Consider the following 23,708-nt stretch of genomic DNA (forward strand, 5'->3'; position numbering starts at 1 on the left):
TAAATTTTATAATAAATTCTTAATTATGATTCAAAAAATTGCAAAACAATGAGACAGGATTCATTGAGAATATTGAACACGTAAGAATAATAAATACATAAATATATATATATTTTATTACAAGTTTAAATTTTATAAACGCATAATTATGTTCATTTAAATTAGACTCTTAATTTTTGTCTTGTTTGTCTAATGAGGAAAAATATGAAGTGATTTGGATAATTCAATTTATCTTATCCTCGAAGCAAGAACTCTAAGACAAAGGTTGAAGCAATGAGGAGTTAGATAAATATTTGCCGAGTTTTAACTTCATCTATACATAGATCAATAAATCAATTAAAAATTTATTTAGAATAACATAATCATTAAAATCAGTTACAATTTCATTCATTGACTGGTTGAGTTTAAATACTGTGTTACATTATTACACTATATATTATGAAATTCTTCTTTTTTCCACTTGCTCGAGTATCTTGTTGGGTTTAAATGAAGTTTAAGTAAAGTGTGAATGGAAAATAAGAATTGAGAAAGGTGGAAAATTAAATGAAAGAAAAAATAAAAAGTCATTTCTTCCTCATTGGTAGAAAAAAGGAAAAGTTTTGTCCTTATATTAGGAAAGACTTCATTTAACTCATAAAGAGTTAAGTAGAGGGTGCCCCTTGCGTCGTCATCGTCGTCGCTTGTTCAACTCGGCTACGGCTTCGGCTTTGACAAATCATGTGATTGATTAATAATTTTTTAGGCAAAATTTATTTATCAATCTCATTAATTAATTTTTTTCTTTGATTCATAGAATTAATTTGAATTAATTAAATAGCGAAATTAATAACGGAATTAACTAATTCACAAAACGGTAATAATTTGAGATCGCGGCTTCGGAAAGAACTTGTTCCTTCCGAACAGGTATTTCCATTTGTAGAAGGGACCTGTTCCTTCAGAACAGATGCTTCCTTTCGCATATTCAGAAAAGGACTTGTTCCTTCTGAACAGACACTTCCCTTCCCAAAAGAAACTTTGTTGGATATAAATAGAGAGGTCTCCTCTCAGATTTAATCATCGAAAAATTCCTTCTCTTCTGCATATATTTTTTTATAATTAAATAAAGTTGTGTCTTTGTGTGATCACTTTACTGTTTTCTGAATTCGCTGATATTATCGAAATTTGAGGTATCGCTACTTCTTTAATGTTATATCCGTTTTATCTTGGGAGGAAGTAATTCATAACCTTGAGTACAGTGAGGAAATTAAATTTCTTAAGGATACACAGTAAATTCTGTGGACTCAGATACTATTTTTTATTTTCATCTTTATTGTTTTTGATTTGATAACTTTAATACAGGAGATAACATATCTAAGGTGAACATGAGATTCCCTGATTTAAATAAATTAATAGAAATTCTTAAAATAGTTTTTTAATGAGGTAGAAATATAAAATTAGAATGTTCGTCCTTTTTTAGAATTAAATATATTTTCATTCCTTTGACCAAGCAAAAAATTACGTTGAATAAAGATGCATAAACTTTTTAACATTTCTTATATGAGTTTAATTTATATCCACTGTCGTTGTATATATATTAACCTTTTTTGAGATTATTTGCTAGTTGATCTAAAGATGAGTTATGAAGACATTTAATATTATGTTAGGAGATAAGTTATTCGTATATAAATTTAATACAATGTTTGTACTTAAGATTTGAAGACGGATACCATTATATCTTAACATAAATGCCAACAAATATTTCAATGATGATTGAGGGAAAATATTGTCGGACTGGTCATTAATAACGTGAACAATTACCAAATCACAAGTGTATAGATCAAATATAGTTTTTACACTAATAATTAAACTTTAACACAAATAAAATAATTGAAAGAGATAACTCAGTGGTTAAGATTGTGCAAATGAACTAAACTAATAAAAAAAGAACTAATTTGGTTCGTTTTGTTGCAGAACAAGTTATTCCAAAATTTTTATCTCACCATCAATTTGGGATAAAAATAACACTTCAATCTCGAAAGATCTAATCCTTTATATTATCCCAATCAAATATGAGATAAACTTATCCTAAAATAAATCTTACGTAGTTATTCCTTATCCCTTGTACTAAACGAGGACTTATTTGGATGGGCAATAAGTTATTTCGAAATTAATTATTCCAGGATTAGTCATCCCAAGATTGTTATTGCACCCTCAATGTGGGATAACAATAACACTACAATCCTCAAATGAGTGCCGTCCGTGATTTATCCCAATCAAAGATAAGATGGACTCATTCTAAAATTAATTATCTCTTATCTCTCGTACTAAACGAGTCCTAACTAGGGGTGTGCAAAAATCGAACCCACCAATAAATTGAATCAAAAAAATATTATTGGGTTATTGTTATTGGATTAACAGGGTTTTAATTATTTTATTAAAAAAATTATTGGGTTATTAGTTCGATATTGATTTTTTAATAGTAGGTTATTGATAAACCGATAACCCAATAAAACAGTAGTAATTCACAACTTTACCCCTACATAAATATCAAATATTAATATCAGTACGCTATTAGTTACTATATTTGTTAACCTTCAATTCACATTATTATCCTAGTTCTTCTATTTGTGTTGCCTTTGTATAGTTCTTTTCCTGTTAGTTGCACTGTTTTATTTTATGAGCATTCTGTAGAGTTGCATTATTGCCTTGCGGCGTCAAATTATTAGAGAAGTCATATAATTGTTTAATGAGCATTTTCTTATAGGTTAAACTGAAAGCCAAATTATTAAGAATCAAAAATCGATAAAAAATATCTTATTAATTTAATATATTAAAAAAAATTAAAAATCAAAAAATCAACCTAACCGATGGATGCACACTCTTATCCCTAGTCCTAACCAGCTAACAAACGACCCTTTGTTATATAGTAAAAACTTTTCCGCCCAATGAAACGGTGGTCGGTGGGGACTAAATTGAATTATCCACCAAAATAAGGAATCAAAACTGGAAGTTTTCAGTCATAATTTGCGCGTAACGTAAAAGCAGAGATGGCACTAAACACCCCCTTATTGGTTAGGTTCGTTGAGTATACAGATGGATAAAATTGTCGGAATCACTACTACTACTACTACTTCGAACTCGAAACGTTTTTCTGTTGGTCCACCAATCCTTCCTCTTCCACAAGATCCGCCTGCTGTTTACATCCTCACTAAAACCAGTGGGCGAATCAAACTTCAAATTTTCTACTTATTGTTACAGTGCCTCGGGATTTGAAGACCACTCGTTTGCTACTACACCTAGTAGTGTGAAAGCAATTTCGTTCAATTCGGTCTGTTTTCCATTGTAATCGGTGTATTTAGGTAAAGGGTGAAAAGGGTTGCGGTGATTATGCGATCCATGTCGATACCAAAGGAGCCGGAGCAAGTGATGAAACAGAGAGATGGATCGGTTTTAGGGAAGAAGACGATTCTAAAGAGTGATCATTTTCCTGGATGTCAGAACAAACGATTGTCTCCTCATATAGATGGTGCTCCGAATTATCGCAAGGTTTTTTCTACTTTACAGCTTGAATTGCCACATTCAGTTGACAATTTGGATTATCATGTTTAAATTTCTCTATCAGATGAACTTTCCTATTATTGTGATGCACATTTTCTTTTATTACTTGCTATTTATGTAACACCCAAGTCAAACTCTGTATCCAGCCAAATTGTTTTTTAAAAAAATTCTGTACAAATTTTTACAAGTTTGGTATTTTGTCTTTTGGTACTTTATCGATCTCATACCTATCAAAAAGTAAAATTTTATGGATCATAGCTATTAAAAACACATCCTAGATTCAGTAAACACCTAACTTCTACAGTGGTTTCAGCTTGGCCATTTTGCGTACATTTGTTGATGAATTGTTACAAGATTGGGAAAAGTGCAATATTGCATAATTCTATGTGTATACAGAAGATTAAGTACACTTGCTTATGGTTTTTGTCGTTTAATGTAATCTACATGGTGTTAAAGATGAAAATAATATACTTGACTTTATAGACTCACTACAGGAGTAGGATTTTGTATTGGTGGAATCTTCTCTCTTCTGCTTTGTACAGAATTATCTCAAATTTTATTTCCCTGGCATTAAATTAGTGCCAGATTTCTGATTTAATACAATTACTACTTACCAGTACATAATTCTACATGTAAAATTAACAATAAAGCTAATCATTTAGCTTGTTTATTTACTCCTTGTTTTTTCTTGGTTTGGTGTTTTGGTTGAAATAACTGTACCACATTCTCCTATCCATCCATTACTAAAGGATATTAGAAAGTTGAAATTGTGGAGTTACATGATGTTAGATATTTACTTCCCCTCTTTAGATGCCCTTTTAGTTCTCTCTCTTTTGATAGGTAAAGATTGGATATCAGAGTCACTCCTGCACCCTGAAAGCAAGTGTTAAATGTCTTGAAAGTCTTATCTCTCATGATGAAGCAGAATGTCTAGAATTCCACTATTTTTAGATGAATCTGCTCCCATGCTGCAAACAGTCAAATCTGAATTGAACCCTGTCGCTCTTCTTTCTTTCCTTGCGAGCAGGAAGCACACCAGTAGCGTGCATTGCGTGATTCTACTGTGTTTAAGCAGCGAAAGAAATTGATGGCCAGCAAGCTCATTATAGAAACATTCTTTACAAATGAAATGTACTATGTCATTTTAGTGAATTTACTTAGTGGACTCAAGATTGTGCTCTGTGATGTATTAGCTACATTGTGCATGATTTCTTGAAGAAACATTCTGTAATTGGAGGGGAAAAAGCTAGAGAAAGAGGGAAAATGGTGATACAGACCATTATGAGGGGGAGGAATAGAGGAGCTTCTGGAGAATTCAGAATGTATTGTCTCAAATGGAAATTATGTATTATATTCTGTTTAACTTTGGGAACACATAGAATATTGACTTGTATAGGACTCACATTTGGAAGAAAATTTCTGTATTGCGACAATGAAATGACTGATAGTTGCAGTAGAGAGGAAGAATATGTAATATATGGGGAGGTAGAGTTACTTTAATAAACTCTGTGTTAGATTCCTTACCAACTTATGTGATGTCCCTTTTCCCTATACCTGGTGGAGTGATCAAAATTCTAGATGCTTTGAGAAGGAATTTCCTAGTAGTTTCAATTTAGTAAAATGGGCAGAAGTTCAACAAGGGAGGAATTATGGGGGTTTGGGAGTAAGGAAGCTCAAGTTACAGTATAAAAGTCTGCTAAGCAAGTGGCTATGGAGGTACAACCAAGAGGAGCATGCACTATGGAAAGAGGTGATACAATACAAATTCGGCCAAAAAGGGGAATGGTGTACCACTGAAGTAACAACCACTTATGGAGTTGGAGGACTATCAGAAGCTTTTGGCCGACTGTAGAAGTTAATACAAAAGTTAAAGTTGGGAGGGAGGGGGGATAAGGTTTTATTCTGGAAAGAAGACTGGACTGGTCAAGGATCTCTTCAAAGTTTGTTTCCTGGACTTTATTCTATCAGTGTGCATCCAGATAGCAAAATCCGTGAGTTGTGGTCTCAAAGGGTGGAATTTGGTATTTAGAAGGTTGTTAAATGACTGGTAGATAGAAGGGGTAATTGAATTACTGAATATAATAGAAGGCTTTCCAGGCACTAACTTTGAAACAGACAGTTTATTATGGAGACAACACCCAGATGGAAGATTCTCTGTCAACCGATTGTATAAGTGGGGTCTATTGGTAACTGGAGGAAGGATAACAGGGCCATGGAGTGCTGTTTTGAAGAGTGTTTCTCCCACTAAAGTGAAGTGTTTTGTCTGGTTGGTAGCTAGGAGAGCCTGTTTGACTCATGAAGCATTACAGAAAAGGGGCATCAACATAGCCTCTAGATGCTTACTATGCAAAGAGACACTGGAAACCAACAAACACTTATTTTTGCATTGCAAAGTAACAACACTAGTATGGGCTTTATTCTTCAATTTATCTAGCCTAAACTGGTGTATGCCAAAACACACAACAGACTTATTGAGTTGTTGGATCAGAAAGGGGGGGGGGGGGGCAGCAAGAGTCAAAAGAAGTGGTGGAGGATTGTACCTGCTTATATCTGGTGGAATATTTGGAAGGAAAGGAATCAGAGGATTTTTGAAGGAAAGGAATGCTCAATACAGAAGATTAAATGGAATGTAATTATTTCCTTAGGTTTTTGGTTTAAAGAACAAAATATAGAAGAGGAAATCCAATTAGTGGATTTCATAGGTTCTTTTCTTGTTTTTCTTTTTCCCTTCTCTGTTGCTACTTTTTGGAGGTGGCCAGCATAGTCCTTAATGCTGAGGAATACAAGTTACCAGTTTCAAAAAAAAATATGGTCTAAAATATAACGATATATCAGGGCCGTGGAATTTCATACTGATCTCGACTTGCTTAAGCTATTGTTAATCCACACTATGTAGCGTTGTTGTTGTTGGGCGGTCAAAGCAACTGGTATGCTCATGGGCATCAAGCTGATTTCTTTGCATTTGCTATGGCTTATAGCGTATAGCTCTTGGAATGATTATGTTGGAGAGAGATACTTGGCTATTTATAGGGGCATACTTCTGTGCGACCTTCAATCTAGGTGATTTCATTTGCATGCCTAAAATGAGAGTGCAATTTCTTTCTTGGAGAAAAGATGCCAGGTTGACTTACATTTGGTCCTTATAATAGTACTAAAAGTACATGCATAGATGGTCTCTTGTTTTACAATGACTTTGTGATGATTACACATGTTGCTTAGCTGATCATCCATATCAATGGACAATTCATTTATACAAATTTAAATCCTTGAAATATCTATTAGTGACGAGGGTTGCAGGTTCATGATTATGTTTTGCCATTTACATATTTTGCACTCCCTAACTAAAGAATTTGCATTAGGCCGACTCTTTGCATGTTCATGGTGTTGCTATTCCAACAGTTGAAGGTATCCAAAATGTTCTCAACCATATTGGAACTCAACTGAGTGGGAAGAAGACTCACATTCTCTGGATTAATCTTCGCGAGGAACCGGTAATAGTACTTCATTACTTTTTTGCATCTGCATTTCATTGAATTTCTTCTGCACTTCTGTTTTATTTTTATCTTATCACTTTCTTATAAGTGGTCATTATTTCATTAATAACTGCAGTATAGTTTGGTAAAGAAATTTCTAGGACTTCTAATAGATTCTTTTTATGAATTAAACATATTGAATAATCTTATAGACAATGTTTGCATGTTGTGTTGCACCCTTAAATCTCATTATTTGCATTCCACATATCATACAACATATAGTTCCATGATCCAATTTTTTTTTTGTTGCTCATTGAGCCTTCGAGTGCACAAATTTTATCGCATTGTTTTTGATTAAACAAAAGACCATCATCTCTGTCTGTCTTTCTCACTCTCTCTCTCTCTCCGTGTCTTCTTCTCTCACCCTTTCCTTCTTTTTAAGAGTAGAGACACTTCTCTATTCCACAGTTTTTTCTCTTTCGTGCATTGCATTATTATTAAAATAAGTGCTACTGTCTGTCTTTAGATAGCTCATGCATTTTTTGTCTTAAATTAACTTGCTTAGATAATAGCAAACTACTTGTTACCATTCTCAACAAAAAAAGGAAAAAAAAGAATGCAAACTTATTTGCCATTAAATTGTGTGACATCAAGTTCTTTGATCAATTGCCTGAGATGCTACTATTGTTATCCATTTTCATGAAGTATCTGAAGGTGCATAAAAATAATAATAATAATAAAAAAAAAGTATCTGAAGGTGCAAATGTCTATTAGTATTTGAATGAGTGATCATATAGAAAGGAAAAAATTGAAACTAATTGAAAGTTGAGCATTGGTATATGCATTTGTTTGGTATGCTTGATCTCTCTAATGGTGTAACTAGATAAAACACGTATAGTGGTGTTTGTGTTTCTTTCTAGACATAAACTTTTTGATCAAAGATGCTGCAAGATTTCGATTCCTGAAAACATTGTCATGATTGTTTCTTTTTTAATCACGGAGCAGGTGCTATATATTAATGGACGCCCGTTTGTCTTGCGTGAAGTAGAAAGGCCCTTCTCTAATCTTGAATATACGGTGCGTCATGGTTAGGATTGATTTTTCATTTTGACATATTGCATATTTTATTTTATCAAATTCTCATGTTGATTCTGTGGGATTAGGATATTGCACACTTGCCAGGATTTTTTTTATCAAGTAAAAGTATTTTCATTCATATACATGACCAAACTGGCTGTATACAACGGATATACCAAAAGGTAAAGAATCTACAAAATATGATTCTCTACAAGCTCCACCTAATCATCTATACAACAAGGAGCTTTCTTTTTACACCAAAAGAAAATAAGGGAGTTGAGTAGAGAAACTCAACTCTACTCCTTCAAAAGCTCTCCCATTTCTCTCTTCATACTACCCACATTAACGCAGGCAGAACCACATTCCAAGTCCTTCGTTTTCTCCTCCTCCCGCTCTTCTAACTGAACATCAATTCTTTCATAGTACTTGACATTGGCCAAGGAGTGCAAAGTGCAAACCACTTGAACATATCCCACCATAATCTCATGGTAAGCCCGCAATGTAGAAGAAGGTGGTCTACATCGTTGTCCGCCTTCTTGCACATGTAAAATCAACTGAAGCAGACAACCTTCCACTTTTTAAGATTTTGCGCTATCAAAATCACCCCTCTAGTAGCTAGCCAAGTGAAAAACCACACCTTCCTTGGCACGCTTGGACCCATACATCTGTCAGGATTTATCAAAATAATGTGTCACACGTATCCATACTAACAAGTTAAACACTTCTTTTGATGGCATCAATTAGATATTATAAGATACATTTATTGGACATTTCCTTATACTTTTTGTTCTCAATGCAACATTGGTTATAGGACTTCTGTCTAGCACTTGCTGGGCATTCTTCCTTCCAGAGATTTACGAAAAGTTAGTAATATAAACATAAACATATTTCAACAATATACTGGATTTACATACAAACAATTTTACCTTTTTAGGATAGTATGGCCATTAATACTTGACCGAGCGAAGAATCTTGGCAAAGATTAGTCTTTCTACTTCCCCGCACACCGGGAAGAATGTTCCCCGAAAAAGCACCAATGTTCTCTATTGTTTGATATGTTTCCTCACACTAAGACCAAGAGATGGAGAATTGGCTTTAGTAGTGCAGCGGGCTTAAGCAAGCCATATTTGATTCTTTTAACGTTTCTCCAAAGAGAATTGTCCTCCGTGTTGAACCTTCATAATGATTTGCACATCAAGTTTTTATTAGGGGACTTCAACCTCTAGCTTCTAGCTTCCGATTTTAGCCAAATGCCTTGTTGATTATTCCACCAAAAGATTTCTTCATGTTTGGATATTTTATCCTAGTCCATTTGAAGACCTACTCTCTGAACGAAATCATCACCAAAGAGATTCCTTGTTTCAGCTTCATTGTTAAACTTCAGAATTTTAGCAAGAATGTGAGATCTTCTTTTCCCCAAGTGTCTAAAAGAATTCAAGGTTCAGCAAGAATGAATGATCCTAGTGCTTCTTATTATGGATAAAACCATTCTTCTGGCAATGCATATTGGTTTCCACATCTTGTGTATACTTGCAACTTTTCTTTATCTGGCATTTGTTAGGTTCTAATGCAAGTTTTTAACTTTCATATCTTTTCCTAATCTGTCTGTTGATATTCTTCTTGATATGAACTTAGATTTTATATTAAATAGGGAATTAACAGGAAAAGAGTGGAGGAAATGGAGGATCGTTTGAAAGAAGATGTTCTGCTAGAAGCTGCAAGGTTATTGTTTGCTCTATTTGATTGTTCGTGAACGAATATCTTAGGGTTTTCACTAAATGTCATGATGCTCACGTGATCAACATTTTTATCTGAACTCTTCTATTTGATAAACAACAGATACGGAAATAAGATCCTTGTAACTGATGAGCTTCCTGATGGTCAGATGGTGGATCAATGGGAACCAGTAACATATGATTCTGTGAAAACACCCTTACAGGTTTCATGAGTTTACGAAAGCTTTGTTGAAGTTGGCGTCAGAAAAGTTTGTATTGATTGCTCATTTTCATTTTGAACATCTCCCTCAAGTTAGGTGTACGAGGAACTGCAATCAAAAGAGTACCTGGTTGAATATGAACGTGTTCCTATTACCGACGAAAAATCACCAAAAGAGCTGGATTTTGATATTCTTGTGAGTATTTGTATCTTTATTTGTCTTTGATATTGATTCCCATTTTTTATGTCGAAGATACCTTGCTTGTCATCACGAAGATATTGGAGGTTCATTTTCTGAAATTTTAATCATTCTTGGTCAGAGGTTACGGTATGCTGAAACATCATACTTCATGCATTGGAATATAGTTTTTTTTTTTTTTTTTGAAACTGGTAAAGATTGTATTCCTCAACATTAAGGATATGTTGGCAACCTTCAAAAAGGGAGCATGGAAGAAAAATAAAAAAGAGATTACTCACAGAGAGCCTAACAAATCTACAAGTTCTGAATTCTCTATTTCTCTCTTTACACCAAAAATAAAAAGATACAATACAATTCCATTTAACTTTGTGAATGGAATTAGATATATCTTCAAAGCTTCTGCTTTTTCTCTCCCTCCATACAGTCTACCAGATGCAGTGTGGGATGATTCTCCACCATCTCATCTGGCTCTTGCTTTCTCCTCTTCTAATCTAGTAACTCAATAAATCTGCAGTCTGCTCAGGCATGTTCCATTTTGTGTTTGTGAGTGTAACAAATAAAGCCATAACTGTGCTGTGAATTAACACAGGAAGTGTCACGAAAGTTAGGACTTTGAATTATAAATATACACTACACAGTACACAATCCCTATATTTTGGGCATTAATTCATTTCAATGTAATAAATAAAAAGGATTAAGTAAATTTGGTGCGTTATTTAATAAAGGTTGGGGTAAGTGTAAATAATGTAAAATTAGACTAAAGGCAAGTTGGAGATGGTGGGTCCATTGGAGGAAATGGTGGCGGAATCAGATAGGAGTACGTGTCGGATGATGTTTGGTGTGAAGAAAGCAAGATGTCTTGGTTCGTGGAATCTAAGAGTTAGGTCAGCCGCCCTTTGGACATATAAATTCGTTTTTTTCCTTTTCTTCTTCTTGGTGGGTGGGTGGGTGGGTGGGGGGTTTCTATTACATGACTTCTATTTATGGCTGTTGGATTAGTATTAAAATTGAATGGTCATCGTGCTACATCGGGAATCTTACCTTTTCTGCATACACGAGTGATTAGAAAAAAGACTGTTGTTGGTCTCTTCTATGTTATTGCTGGCATTACTCATCCAAGGGTTAAGCTCACCATATTTGCATTTGATACCGTCCTTCCATAAAGCTTGGCCTCCTTCATTATACCTCCATAGCCATTTCATCAGGAGACTATTGTTCTGTCTCCTGAGGTTTCTGATGCCCATTCCTCCCAAATGTATACTATTCAAAGTTGTATCCCATTTCACCAGATTATATCCCTTATTGTCTTTGCAACCATGCCATAAAAATCCCTTCTAAGTTTGTCCAACCTCTTCAGAACCTTAGAAGGTAAAGGAAACAGGGGCATAACATAGGTAGGTAAAGAGTCCAAGATTGTACGAGGGTCGGTCTTCCTCCCAGAGATTACTATTGAGTCTTCCACCTCGTCAATCTCTTTTCTGCCTTCTCTACAATGCCATCCTATTTCATTGTCTCTTTATGTTTGTTGCCTAGTGGCATGCCCAAATAAACTGTAGGCAAGTGCTCCACATTGCAACCCAGTATCTCTGTCAAACTCTATAAATTGACCACTTCCTTAATTGGAAACAAATTGCTTTTCCCCTAATTCACTTTCAAACCTGAAGTGGCCTTAAATAACAGAAGTATCAATCTGATGTATTTTATCTGTTCCTAGATAGGTTTGTCAAAAATAATTGTATCATCAGCATAAAGCAGGTGACAAATCTCGTTAGTTTGCCCTCTATCACCTCCTATTTAGAAGCCTCTGATCCAACTGTTTTGTAATGCTACTCTCATCATACTGTCAAATCCTTCCATTCCCAAAATAAAAAGAAAAGGGAGATAAGGGGGCTCCCTGTCTCAATCTCCTTCGTGATGGGAAGAATCCAACTGGTTCACCATTCACAAGAATATAGAATCTAACCATACTGATGCAAAACTGAATCCATTCGCAAACCATTTGTCTCCAATGCAATATAGTTGTTTTAAGTTGATTTGGAAGGACAAATCGTGAAAATTAGACCATAAAAGATTTTTGAAAACTTTGGTCTTCTACAATCAATCAAATTTTTGTGAGTTATTGTATTTTAGTGTCTAGCTATCATTTTTCTGAAATCCAAATGTTACGATAGAAATTGGTCTCATTTGAATAGCCTCCGAGGTTTAATTCAAAGGTTGAGGGACTTGTGACCTAAGTCACAAGTTTAAGCCCTGTACCATGCGAACAAACTCTGGTATTTAAATGCAAAAGGGTAAAAAGGTGGACCCATTATACTCTGAGTTTTGAAGGTTGCGGTTGGTCGTTAGGGTTGGTCCCATATGAATTTCTCGGTTATAAGAAAGGTCATTTGAATACTCCCTCTATCTCCATTTATGTGATGTACTTTCCTCTGTAGTCCGTCCTTAAAAGAATGATACCATTCTACATTTGAAAATAATTTAACTTTAAATTTTACATTTTATCTTTAATGAGATGATTTATAGCCACACAAATATATATATGACAAAATTCCAAAATCTAATCGATTTACTCCAGAAACAAAGTATATCAAATGATGTATGGAGGTAAGGGTGGTGAATAATAGTGTGTTCTCCCCTAATTCTTATTAAAAGCTTCTGAGTAGGGAGGGGATTTTCGTATATAGATCAGTTTGGATTTCGAAAGTACCGAGAAAGGTGTGTTTCTTCACTTGATTAACAGTCAGAGGGATGATCTCATTGACAAAAAATCTGAGGAAAAGGAAGGTTACTTATGTTAGTTGGGGTTTTATGTGCGAGGTTTCAGGTGAAGATGTCGACCATCTCCTAATTCATTCTCCGATAACATCAAGAGTATGGTAATGGTTTGCTATATTTTGGGTGATGCCAATCACAGTGAGAGAGGTAATGTCTAGTTGGAGTTATGGTAGTAGGAGAAGACGCAGGGCATGTCGGTTTGCGCCACTAACTCTTGTGTGGGTTGTTTGGAGAGAACGGAAGAGTTAGTGGCGTAAGGAAACAAAGAAGGGAAGGGTTATTGTCTTGTTAATTGGAAAATAGTAGTGCTGAACAAAGGAATAGGATGATTAGGGGTCAGAAATCTCAGATTGCAGAACTTACATATGAAGTGGCTATGGAGATATACACTAAAGAAGAAAGAGCTTTATGGAGAGAAGTAGTTGTGACAAAGTTTGGTGAACTTAGTTCATGGTGCTCCAACATTGTATCTGAACTTATGGTATGGGGGTTCGGAGAACCATCTGAAATCTATGGCCATTGGTGGAAGCGAATCTTAGCCTTAAGATATGCAATGGAAACAAGGCAAAATTTTGGCATGATGGATGAAGTGATCAATCACCACTTAAGGAGCAATTTCCATATCTCTTCCAGTTCTGTGGAGGTCACGGATTAGGTTAGAAGGCTAGTAGGGGTAGAATGTTGTCCTGCCTCATGACGGTTTAGGGTGGTCTTAGGTCTAGGCGGGTCTTTTTAGCTGTGATGCTATTGCATTTCGATTATCACATTATTTGTTATTGTTATTGTTATTTTTCTTGTCTTGTAAAATTTGCATCGTGTTTCGCTTTAGCCATTATGCTATATATATTGTTTTTCTCTCTTATTTTGTGGCTGATAATTTTGAGCTGAGGGTCTTTCGGAAACAGCCTCTCTATCTCAATGAGGTAGTGGTAAGGTCTGGGTACATCTTACCCTCCCCAGACCCCACTTGCGGGACTTTACTGGTTATGTTGTTGGTTGTTCCAGATCTGTGGAAGCACTGAGGCTAGAGTTAGTGAGTGTTGGTCAGTATAGGGATGAGACATTTCCTTCAGAAGACTGAAATGATTGAGTTTGATAGAGTGGCCTCATTACTTGAAAAGCTAGGAGAAAGTAACATTGTCACAAAAGATGTAGATAAGGTGTTGTGGACACACAACAAAGATGGGAACTTCTCAGTAAACAGTGCATACAAGAGAGGTCTACAGTTGGCCCGAGGGGGGGGGGCTTTTTACCATTGGAACTATTTTTGTAGAAGTGTCATCCCCACCAAGGTAAAATGCTTTACTTGGCTAACTTTTTAAAGAGATGACTATCAGGCAAGTTAAGGAGCCCAGCCCATCAAATAGATTCAATGCTTTATCTAATTATCTAGACTCCAGCGACTTCGATAGCTCCCAAACTCTTCCATCAAAACCTGTTGAGCAGTGAACAGAAGAAGGCCACTTAGATGCCGATGATGAAAGAACTCCTAAAGAAAGAATGCACATGCCACTGCGATCATAACTTACAACTAAAGATCTATTTTCTTTCTGTAGCTCAGATGCAATATTTTCTTCCCAAGTAATAAGCGAAGCACTACCATTAGCATGGTATGAAGGTGATCCTAGCCCTCAGGGGATTGATAAGCCAATTGCCATCGAAACTTCAAAATGGACAAAACTCACAATGGTCAAGCCTTGCGAAGCATTTGGAGTTAAAACCATTAGAAGTTGTACCGATATGACCATTGAAATCTCCACCAATGAAAATCTTTTTGGTACTCGGTATACCTCTCACTACCTCATCTAAATCCTCCCAAAAGAGCTTTTTGACTTGTTCCTCCAAGCCCACATGGGGTGCATACGCACTAATAATATTCACAATAAGCCTGTCGATAACTAGCTTAATAAACATCATCCAATCACTGATCCTCTTCACCTGCACCACACACTCCCTAAGATCCGGGTCGACTAGAATACCTACTCCATTCCTATCTTTTGAGCCTCCTGAGTACCATAATTTAAATTCGTCTACATCCCGAGCTTTGAAACCTACCCAGCTAGTCTCCTGAACACAGGTTGTATTAATCTTTCTCCTCTTAAGACTCTTCACTAGCTCTATGGACTTTCTTGTAAGTGACCTTATGTTCCATGATCCTAATCTCAACTTACGAAAACCCGTCTCCCTCTTACCACTATTTCCCCTCGCCTTCAACCCCCAATTGAGGACATGACCCTAATCCACCATCAGTAACCAAAGCCACTAAAAACGATATGAACTACAAAGTGAAAAACTGATAACAAATAAATCCAGAAAATACAAGCAACGAGATAATAATTGATAATGTAGAATGTTTAATAGAGGGACAACACTCACTAGCTAATAGGCAAATCAAGAACACTAAAATATAAATGGGATACTAAATTTTAGAATGTAATCAAACTAACAGAAAGTGATACTAAAATATGAATGGAGCCCAAATAATCAGTTGAGGAGAGGAACGATAAAACCTGGCCTGGAGAGAATGTAACAAAGATTCTGAAAGTTCGCCGGAAAGTTCTCGCCGGAAAACACTGTACAACGCCTGATCTGGACAAATCTTTACAGATCTGCCTTCACCGAGCTTCGTCAGAGTATGCTGGTCCCACGGGTCGCCGGTGGTCCTCGCCGATCGGAGTGGTGACTAGAGAGAGAAGAGGAGAGGGCGAGGGCGAAGAGAGAGAGACGGCGGCTGTCTCCTAGCCTTCGCCGGAGCAGTGGCGAATAGATAGAGAGAGGAACAATACGAATTCGCTGGAAAAGGGAGATCACCAATGAGTTTGTCGGAGTTCACGTATGGAGGTGTCGATGACAGAGGTAACACAGATTGGTGTAGTTGAAATCTGACAGGTCAAATTTCCAGCTGAAAGGATGAAAAAGCAAAAGGAAAAATAGTGTGCCCCCCTATTCTAAAAAAAAATAAAAAAATCTTTAGTTGGATTGTAATGGAGTTGAATGAGGATGGGAAGAGGAGCACTATACAATCCCTCATTCAGAAGTGGAAGGTTGACTTACTTTGTTTGCAAGAAACGAAGATTCAAGGCATCAATAGTAGCTTGGTCCAGCAGTTATGTTATCAGGTAACAAATGGGCTGATTGGGTGAAACTTGAAGCAGTCGGTACAAAGGGTGGTATGATAGTTATCTGGATAAAAGGAGATGGGTAAAAGTAGACTCGCTGCAGGGCTGCTACACAATTACTTGTATGCTTGAGAGTTCATTTGAGAACTTCAGGTGGTGCTTTACTGGCATCTATGGGCCACATGCTAATCCAGAAAGAGAGTAGTTGTGGGATGAACTAGCAGGAATAACGGGATTATGGGAGAATAAGTGGGTCATAGAAGATGACTTTAATGTATGCAGATTTGAAAGTGAAAGACTCAATTGCACAAGGAGATCAAGAGCAATGGAAACCTTCTCAGATACAATTCAAGACCTTGGCATCATTGATTTGCTACTAAAGGAGCCCAGTTTACTTGGTCTAGAGGAGATAATAATCAACAAGCATCCAAAATTAACGGGTTCCTCATTTCACCCAAATGGAGTGACTCTTTCAAGGCTGTGAGACAGATTGCAATGCCCAAATTTTCTCTTAGACCATAGACCCAATTTGCTGGAAAATGGAGACTGGGATGCCACTCCCTCTTACTTTAAATTTGCAAAATATGTGGTTGGAGGTAGAAGGCTTTCTGGACAAATTAAAGAATTGGTGGTAGAGCTACAATTTCAATGGAAGGCCAAACTTCATCCTTATGCAGAAACTGAGGAGCCTAAAGAAGGATATCACAACTGGAATTAGGAGGAATTTGGGAAATTGGAGACTAGGAAAGGCAAAGCACTAGATGAGCTAATGTTATTGGAACAGAACACCGAGGGCAGACAACTGAATGTAGCCGAGGCAAGTCAAATGACAAATTTGAAAGCTGAGATACAATGGTTGACAAAAATAGAGTAGATCTCATGGAGGCAGAAATCAAGATGTCTTTGGTGACAAGAACACTACATATTTTCGGAAGATTGCTAACTCAAATAGGAGATCTCAATTGCATAGACAAATTTCTTGTGGGAAATGTTATTATTGAAGAGGAGGCAATTAAAAGGAAGACATTGGATTTCTTTGAAAGATATACACTGAGCAGGAAAGCTGGAGGCCTTCTGCCAATTTTGATGGAATTGCATCGAACAGAAGAAGCAACACTCAAGAAGCAGCTTTAGAAGCAACTTTTGAAGAAGAGAAGGTGTTAGCAACCATAAAATCAAGTGCCCATGACAAAGTCTCGGAACCTGATGGATACACTATGACTTTCTACTAGTTTTCTTGGGGATTTATCAAAACAGATTTGCTAGCAGCTATGCAGTATTATCATCAGCACTGCTGGATGGTCAAGTCCTGCAATGCATCATTCATAGCACTTATCCCCTAGAAGAAAGGGGCAATGAAGCTCAGGGATTACAGGCCAATCAGGTCAATCAACTTGATTGGGACTTTATACAAGATCATTAAGGTTCTCGCAGAGAGGCTGAAAAGAGTGATGGGGGAAACTAGTCTCAAACCAACAAAATGCTTTCATCAAGGGGAGGCAGATCACAGATGCCACACTCATAGCAAATGAGGTGCTTGATTGGCAATTGAAACAAGGGAGTGCTGGACTACTATGCAAACTAGTTGTTGAGAAAGCTTTTGACCAGTTGAATTGGTCTTATCTCATATCTATACTCAAGCAGACAGGGTTTGGGGATAGGTGGATAAAGTGGATTAAATTCAACATCTCTACTGTGAAGTATTCAGTCCTAATCAATAGGAGTCCATTAGGATTCTTCTCCCCACAGAGAGGCCTAAGACAAGGTGACCCCCTCTCATCTTTTCTGTTCATTCTAGCTATGGAAGGACCAAGTAGAATGCTGGATAAAGCTAAACAACTGCAAAGGATAAAAGGTTTTGATATAGGAAGGGACAGAGCAACAAACATTTCACATCTACTTTATTCAGATGACACTTTGATTTTCTGTGAGGTTGACAGAGAATAGGTCCTTTATCTAAATCTTACATTTCCCATCTTTGAAACAGTCTTAGGGCTCCACATCAACATGCTCAAGAGTGTAATCAACCTTGTTAATAAGGTGCAGAACATAGAAGATCTGGCAGGCATATTGCGTTGTAGTACTGGAACACTCCCTACCACATACTTGGGTCTTCCACTGGGGGCTAAATACAACACAAAAGGCATTTAGAGTGTAGTCATAGAAAGTTTGAGAAGAGGCTTGCTTCTTGGCAGATGCAATACCTTTCTATGGGTGGCAGACTTACACTGATCAACAGTGTGCTTGACAGCATCCCAACTTATAGTATGTCTATCCATCCCATCACCAATAAGGCATTGAAACAACTGGATAAAATTAGAAGGAACATTTTATGGGAAGGAAATAGTAGTAGCCACAAATTTCATTTGGTCAAGTGGGATAAGGTCTTGTTGCCAAAAGATCTAGGTGGTCTGGGCATCAGAGACATGCTTACTAATGAAGTGGCTATGGAGATACACTCAGGAGGATTGGTGCCTATGGAAGGAAGTCATTATTGGCAAACATGGAGCCCTAAATCACTGGTGCTGTAAAGTCAAAACCGAAACTTATGCGGTTGGTTTCTGGAAAAGAATAAGCAAGCTATGGGAGATGTTTACACAACACAAGCACCTGGTAGTAGGGAATGACCAACACGTAAGTTTTTGGAGAGATAAGTGGTTGGGCAACACCCCTCTAGAGGTTGCCTACCCTAACATACCCCGGTTAGCAAATGAGCTAGACACTACAATACACCAACACAGGGATGGGAACTCATGGAACCCCAACCTTAGAAGAAACATACAAGACTGGGAGATGGAAGAGTTGATCAGCCTTTTAGGAGCACTTCACAATGCCACAATCAACAGCCTTGCACCAGATCAACTACAATGGGGAGATAAGAGGAATGGGGAGCTTTAAGTCAAGGTCGCATACAAGCTTTTAGGTTCACAAAATGCAGTCACTACCCTTTGGCCTTGGAAACTTACTTGGAAAGTCAAATTGCCTCCTAAAATTAGTTGCTTCAGCTGGAGGAGCATGTTTGACTCAAGATAACCTAGCCAGAAGGAAGTTTCAAATGGCAAACAGGTGCTATATGTGCATGAAGGCAGCAGAGTTACACAACCACCTTTTTATACACTGTCTAGTGCAGCAGACTTGTGGAGTATATTTATCACACTTTTTGGACTCAATCGGGTCATGCCGCAGAGTATCAAGGATGGTTTTGAGAGTTGGAGTGGTTGGAAAGTTGATAGCACCATCAAGATAATTTCGAAGATGATACATGCTACTATTATTTTGGAGTATTTAGAATGAAAGAAACAGGAGATGCTTTGATGGAATATCACCTACCTACCAATCTCTAAAAGCTAGTTGTCTTATATTGTTGTATAGTTGGGTTTATATGTCCCCAATAAATTCCCCAGCTACCTTCTTGAATTTTTATCGGCTCACTAACTCTCGACTAGATATATACTGGAGCTGATAAGTTCTTTTTGCTACTCTACTTTTGTAACTATTATGAATCCACATGCCAGCAATGAAATTATTTACTTCATAAAAAAAGAAGTAGAAGAGATGGTGGAGATTAGTTCCATCATGCATATGGTGGTCAGTCGGGTTGGAAAGAACTATTAAGATGCTTTGAAGATAGGTCCATTTCCATTCATAAAGTATCTTACTTTTTTGGTGTAAACAATTGTGCATAGTAGATATATTATAGATCAGATAGTGGACTTAATAGGAGACTTGTATTGCTATTATTTTTTTTTCCGGAGGTGGCCAGCATGTCCTTAATGCTGAAGAATACAACCTTACCAGTTTCAAAAAGAAAAGTTTCACCAAGTCAATGTAAACTTATTTTTGTTTTGTAACTGAGGAGAGAGGTTCTTTATCCAAAGTTGTGTTTTTAGGACACGTAACTATTTCATGTGCAAGATTGCAAGGGAAGATGTGTATCTTTACTGCTCATTGGCCCATGGCATATATGTGTTCGCAATTTGTTGGATACTTGGATTAAGCCAAAAATCGTTAGATCGCTGCTTCGTGGATGGAAGTACAAGAAGGGATAGAAAAAAGAACGTGATGCAACTCCTTAAGCACTCATGTGGACAATATTGAATGAGAGAAACAGATGAGGCCTTGAAGAAGTAAACTCTAATTTAGATATTAGTGGAAGATTGTTGAGCTTTGTACATTTTTTGGAGCATACATCCTATTCCAATTTGTAATGATGATTAGTTTCTATTTGTGGAAAAACACGTGGTTGTGTAAGTTCTAATTATCTTATTGTATACACCTGGGAGGTCGAGTTTTCCATCATATTAATACCAGATCTTACATTTATTAGAAAAAGGACAGATATAGTATTGAAGTATTCTTCTTCCTTTATTGTTGCTTTTTAAAAGCATTTATGGTTCACATTCCTCCAACTTATTCATATCTTCTAGTTTTGGCTTAGAAAAATAGCTATAAGTAAAAAATCAGCGATTTGCACTTTACTACCAAGATAAAATTAGGGGTAAGTTTCATCTCTATCTGCTCTAAATTCAATTTAATTTTGCAAGTAATTATTTTGTCTTAACAAAAGGGAGACCCCTGTGTACAAGTTCTTTTCAAACTAAAAGACTGTACTAAAGAGTTGAATCAAGAAATCCCACACAATCATCTACACAATAGAGAATATGATGTATTCTTTTAAAGTATAAGCAAAATGTTCCTTCATTCATGAATTTTCTTGTCCTTTAAAATCTCTGTTATTACATTCTCCGTTCTCCCTTACAAGTTGCTCGGACTCTTCTCTTTCGATGCCGCACCCTTGTCAACACAACGTGGGTGTGGATGTGAGTATGATCCGATCGGATCTGGTCAACCAATTTTGGGTACTTTGACCAAAATCAACGGAGAAATATGGGATTGATACAATGATTGTTGTAATCAAAACAATAGCTAAAGTGAAATTGAGGAAAATGGAATACCTTGTATATAGAAATTTCTATGTCAGTCCTTTTCCTTATATCTCCCTCTGGGTTCTCCTCTTGGTCAATATTTTCTCCTCGGAATACCTTGTTGGTTTTTCACATAATGTCTCATAATTTACACATATAACTCTGATTTTAGATATTTGAATTATTATTAGCCAAATCCCAGCACCCGTATCTGTACCTTGATCCATTCCCTCGAATCTTAAAATTTAGATCATGCAGAATCTCACCTCTAGATCTGCATCCGTATCGGTCACCCGCACACTAGTCCGAGTAACTTATCTCCCTGTCTCTTCACATTCTCCAGCATTTCAAATGTTACACTGTATTTGACATCGCTGAGTTGATTTCTGTCTTTCTAAACATCACTCCACAAATTAGAAGGAAAATTATAGTGTGACAGTAGGTGATCAACCTCTTTTCAGTCCCTCATATATAAAGCACTAATTAAACATATAAGATTTTTGCCAGTGAGATCGGACTCCCAAAGGTAGTGGCGGAGCCACAACCAAGGAAGGGGGTTAAATTAAATCCCTTTGTTGGAAAGTAGTATCGTGCAAATAGGGCAATTTTTTTTCCGTATGTATATATATATATATATATATTAACTTTTGGATCCCCTTGTAGTGGCAAATATAGTAAAAAAAATTGCTTTAGGGTCATATATTCAAATTTTATGAATCCTCCTTTTAAAATTCCTGGCTTCTCCACTGCCCAGATGCTGTCCTGAAAATCCTAATTTTCTAGGTGCCTTTTCTGCCCATACAGCTGCATAAGGGGAAGTCTTTGAGTTTCAAAGTTGATATAGCATGGCAAATATCTAACTCCATGCTAAGTCAAACTAACTCACATAAATTGGGACGGAGGGAGTACTATTTAGAAAACATGTTCTTCCTCCACCTTCTAATCATCGAAGGTTCTAGCTGAAGTTAACGTCCCAACTCTTGTTGTTGACTCCACACCTACCTCATCTTTGATTAAGCAATAGTCAACTATTTCTTCTTTAGTATATCTTTTTTTTGTTTTATCAAGTAAAAGTATTTTCATTAATAACAAGGCCAGAAACATATGACCATATACAAGTGGTATATCAAAAAGTAGAGAAACTACAAAAAGATATGATTCTCTACAAATATCACCCTACCTTCTATACAATGAGTGACTACCTGCACCAAAAGAAAATAAGAGATTAGAGGCTACAACGTAATTGAGTAAAACTCATCTCTACTCCTTCAAAAACTCTTCTATTTCTCTCTCCAAACAACTCACATCAACACGAGTGGATTGACATTCCACACTTTGTGTCTCTCCTTCTATCACTCTTCCAGAAGGACATCAAATCTTGTACAGTTCTTGGCATCACCCATGGGATGCCAAACCACATAAATCCCACCATAACCTCGCGGCTAGGTTACAATGTATATCTTCAATCTATCCTTGGGAGGGTGATTTTGGTAATCTGCACAAGAGCTAATTAGTAAAGCTAATTAGGGTACGGTAATGACAATTGGGCTCTTTATTACAAATTCCAAATAACAGGACCACTTTTGAGTTTAAATTTCAGTAAAACTAGTGAGGGAAGGTTTCTAGATTGCAAATTAGAACAAGAAGGGATTTAATGAATTCTTGTTTTCCATTTCACCAATCAAAAAAAGAAAGAAAGGAATGTAATGTTGTTTTAAGCTAGAATGTCTTTAATTTTGTGTAACTGGAGGGAGCTTAGCTATGGTTTTCGTTTACCTTTGAAATTAAACCTTCACGTTTCTGTTATAATATAGCAACTGTCTTGACTCGTCAAGCGGACTTCTTTTGTGTATATTGACAGGATATGGTTTTAAATTTTTTTCCTTTTCAACCAAGTAGTCTAAAAATGGATGGCAGACATGTGTTTATGACCACATTTATGCTCTTAAAATTGTGCTTTTGTTTATATAAATATTTCTGTTTCAATGTGGATGTTCTCTACTAAATCATTTCCCTGATTGATTTGAACATTTGGTTGTCTTATTCCTTTTGTTTTTCTGTCTCCTTTTGATCTTTAGGTTCGTAGATTTTCCCAAGCTGATGTGAACACTCAGATTATTTTTAATTGCCAAATGGGACGTGGGCGAACAACGACAGGAATGGTGATTGCTACATTGGTGTACCTTAATCGTATAGGGGCTTCTGGTAATTCTTATTTTCTCTCATGTCAGACCTGGCATTTCCCTTCAATGTTCAATTTATAAATATTTCATGCCCTTAGATTTTTTTTTATGAAGTAATTTCATTAATGGCATCCAGTGGATGCAGAACATCAAAAGTACATATTGCTAGAAAATATAGATCAGCTCCTGCACAGAGAGGTAAACTAAATAGTTAGGCAGCTGACAAAATCTTAAAGACTATCTTGGCACTTTACAGGGAAGAGATTATGCCATCTTTTCATTCACTGCACTTTCACCACACATGTCTGGCATTTCATTCTGAATATTATTGGGGGGGGGGGGGTTTAGCTGGGAAATGCCTAGGACAATTACTGAGCTCCTAAAATGTTGGTACTTGAAAGGGCTGGGGAAGGACAAGCAAAGGATATGGAATACAATGCCTGTTTCCATCTGGCGGATCATTTGGAAAGAAGTAACACAAGAAT

At 36.6% G+C, this 23,708-nt stretch overlaps 1 protein-coding gene across 1 annotated transcript in view; it reads left to right on the plus strand.

The window, feature by feature from the left end:
- Positions 1-2,971: 2,971 nt before the first annotated feature.
- Positions 2,972-23,708, plus strand: part of LOC129887061 (uncharacterized) — a 44,768-nt gene continuing 24,031 nt past the window's right edge. The window contains exons 1-7 of the mRNA XM_055962014.1: positions 2,972-3,525; positions 6,897-7,028; positions 8,016-8,087; positions 9,739-9,809; positions 9,927-10,026; positions 10,120-10,218; positions 23,119-23,245. Coding sequence (XP_055817989.1) covers positions 3,367-3,525; positions 6,897-7,028; positions 8,016-8,087; positions 9,739-9,809; positions 9,927-10,026; positions 10,120-10,218; positions 23,119-23,245 — 760 coding nt within the window. The 5' untranslated portion in view covers positions 2,972-3,366. The remainder of the gene's footprint in view (positions 3,526-6,896; positions 7,029-8,015; positions 8,088-9,738; positions 9,810-9,926; positions 10,027-10,119; positions 10,219-23,118; positions 23,246-23,708) is intronic.

This window comes from Solanum dulcamara, chromosome 4, assembly GCF_947179165.1.
Source record: "Solanum dulcamara chromosome 4, daSolDulc1.2, whole genome shotgun sequence".
In the NCBI taxonomy this organism is placed as follows: domain Eukaryota; kingdom Viridiplantae; phylum Streptophyta; class Magnoliopsida; order Solanales; family Solanaceae; genus Solanum; species Solanum dulcamara.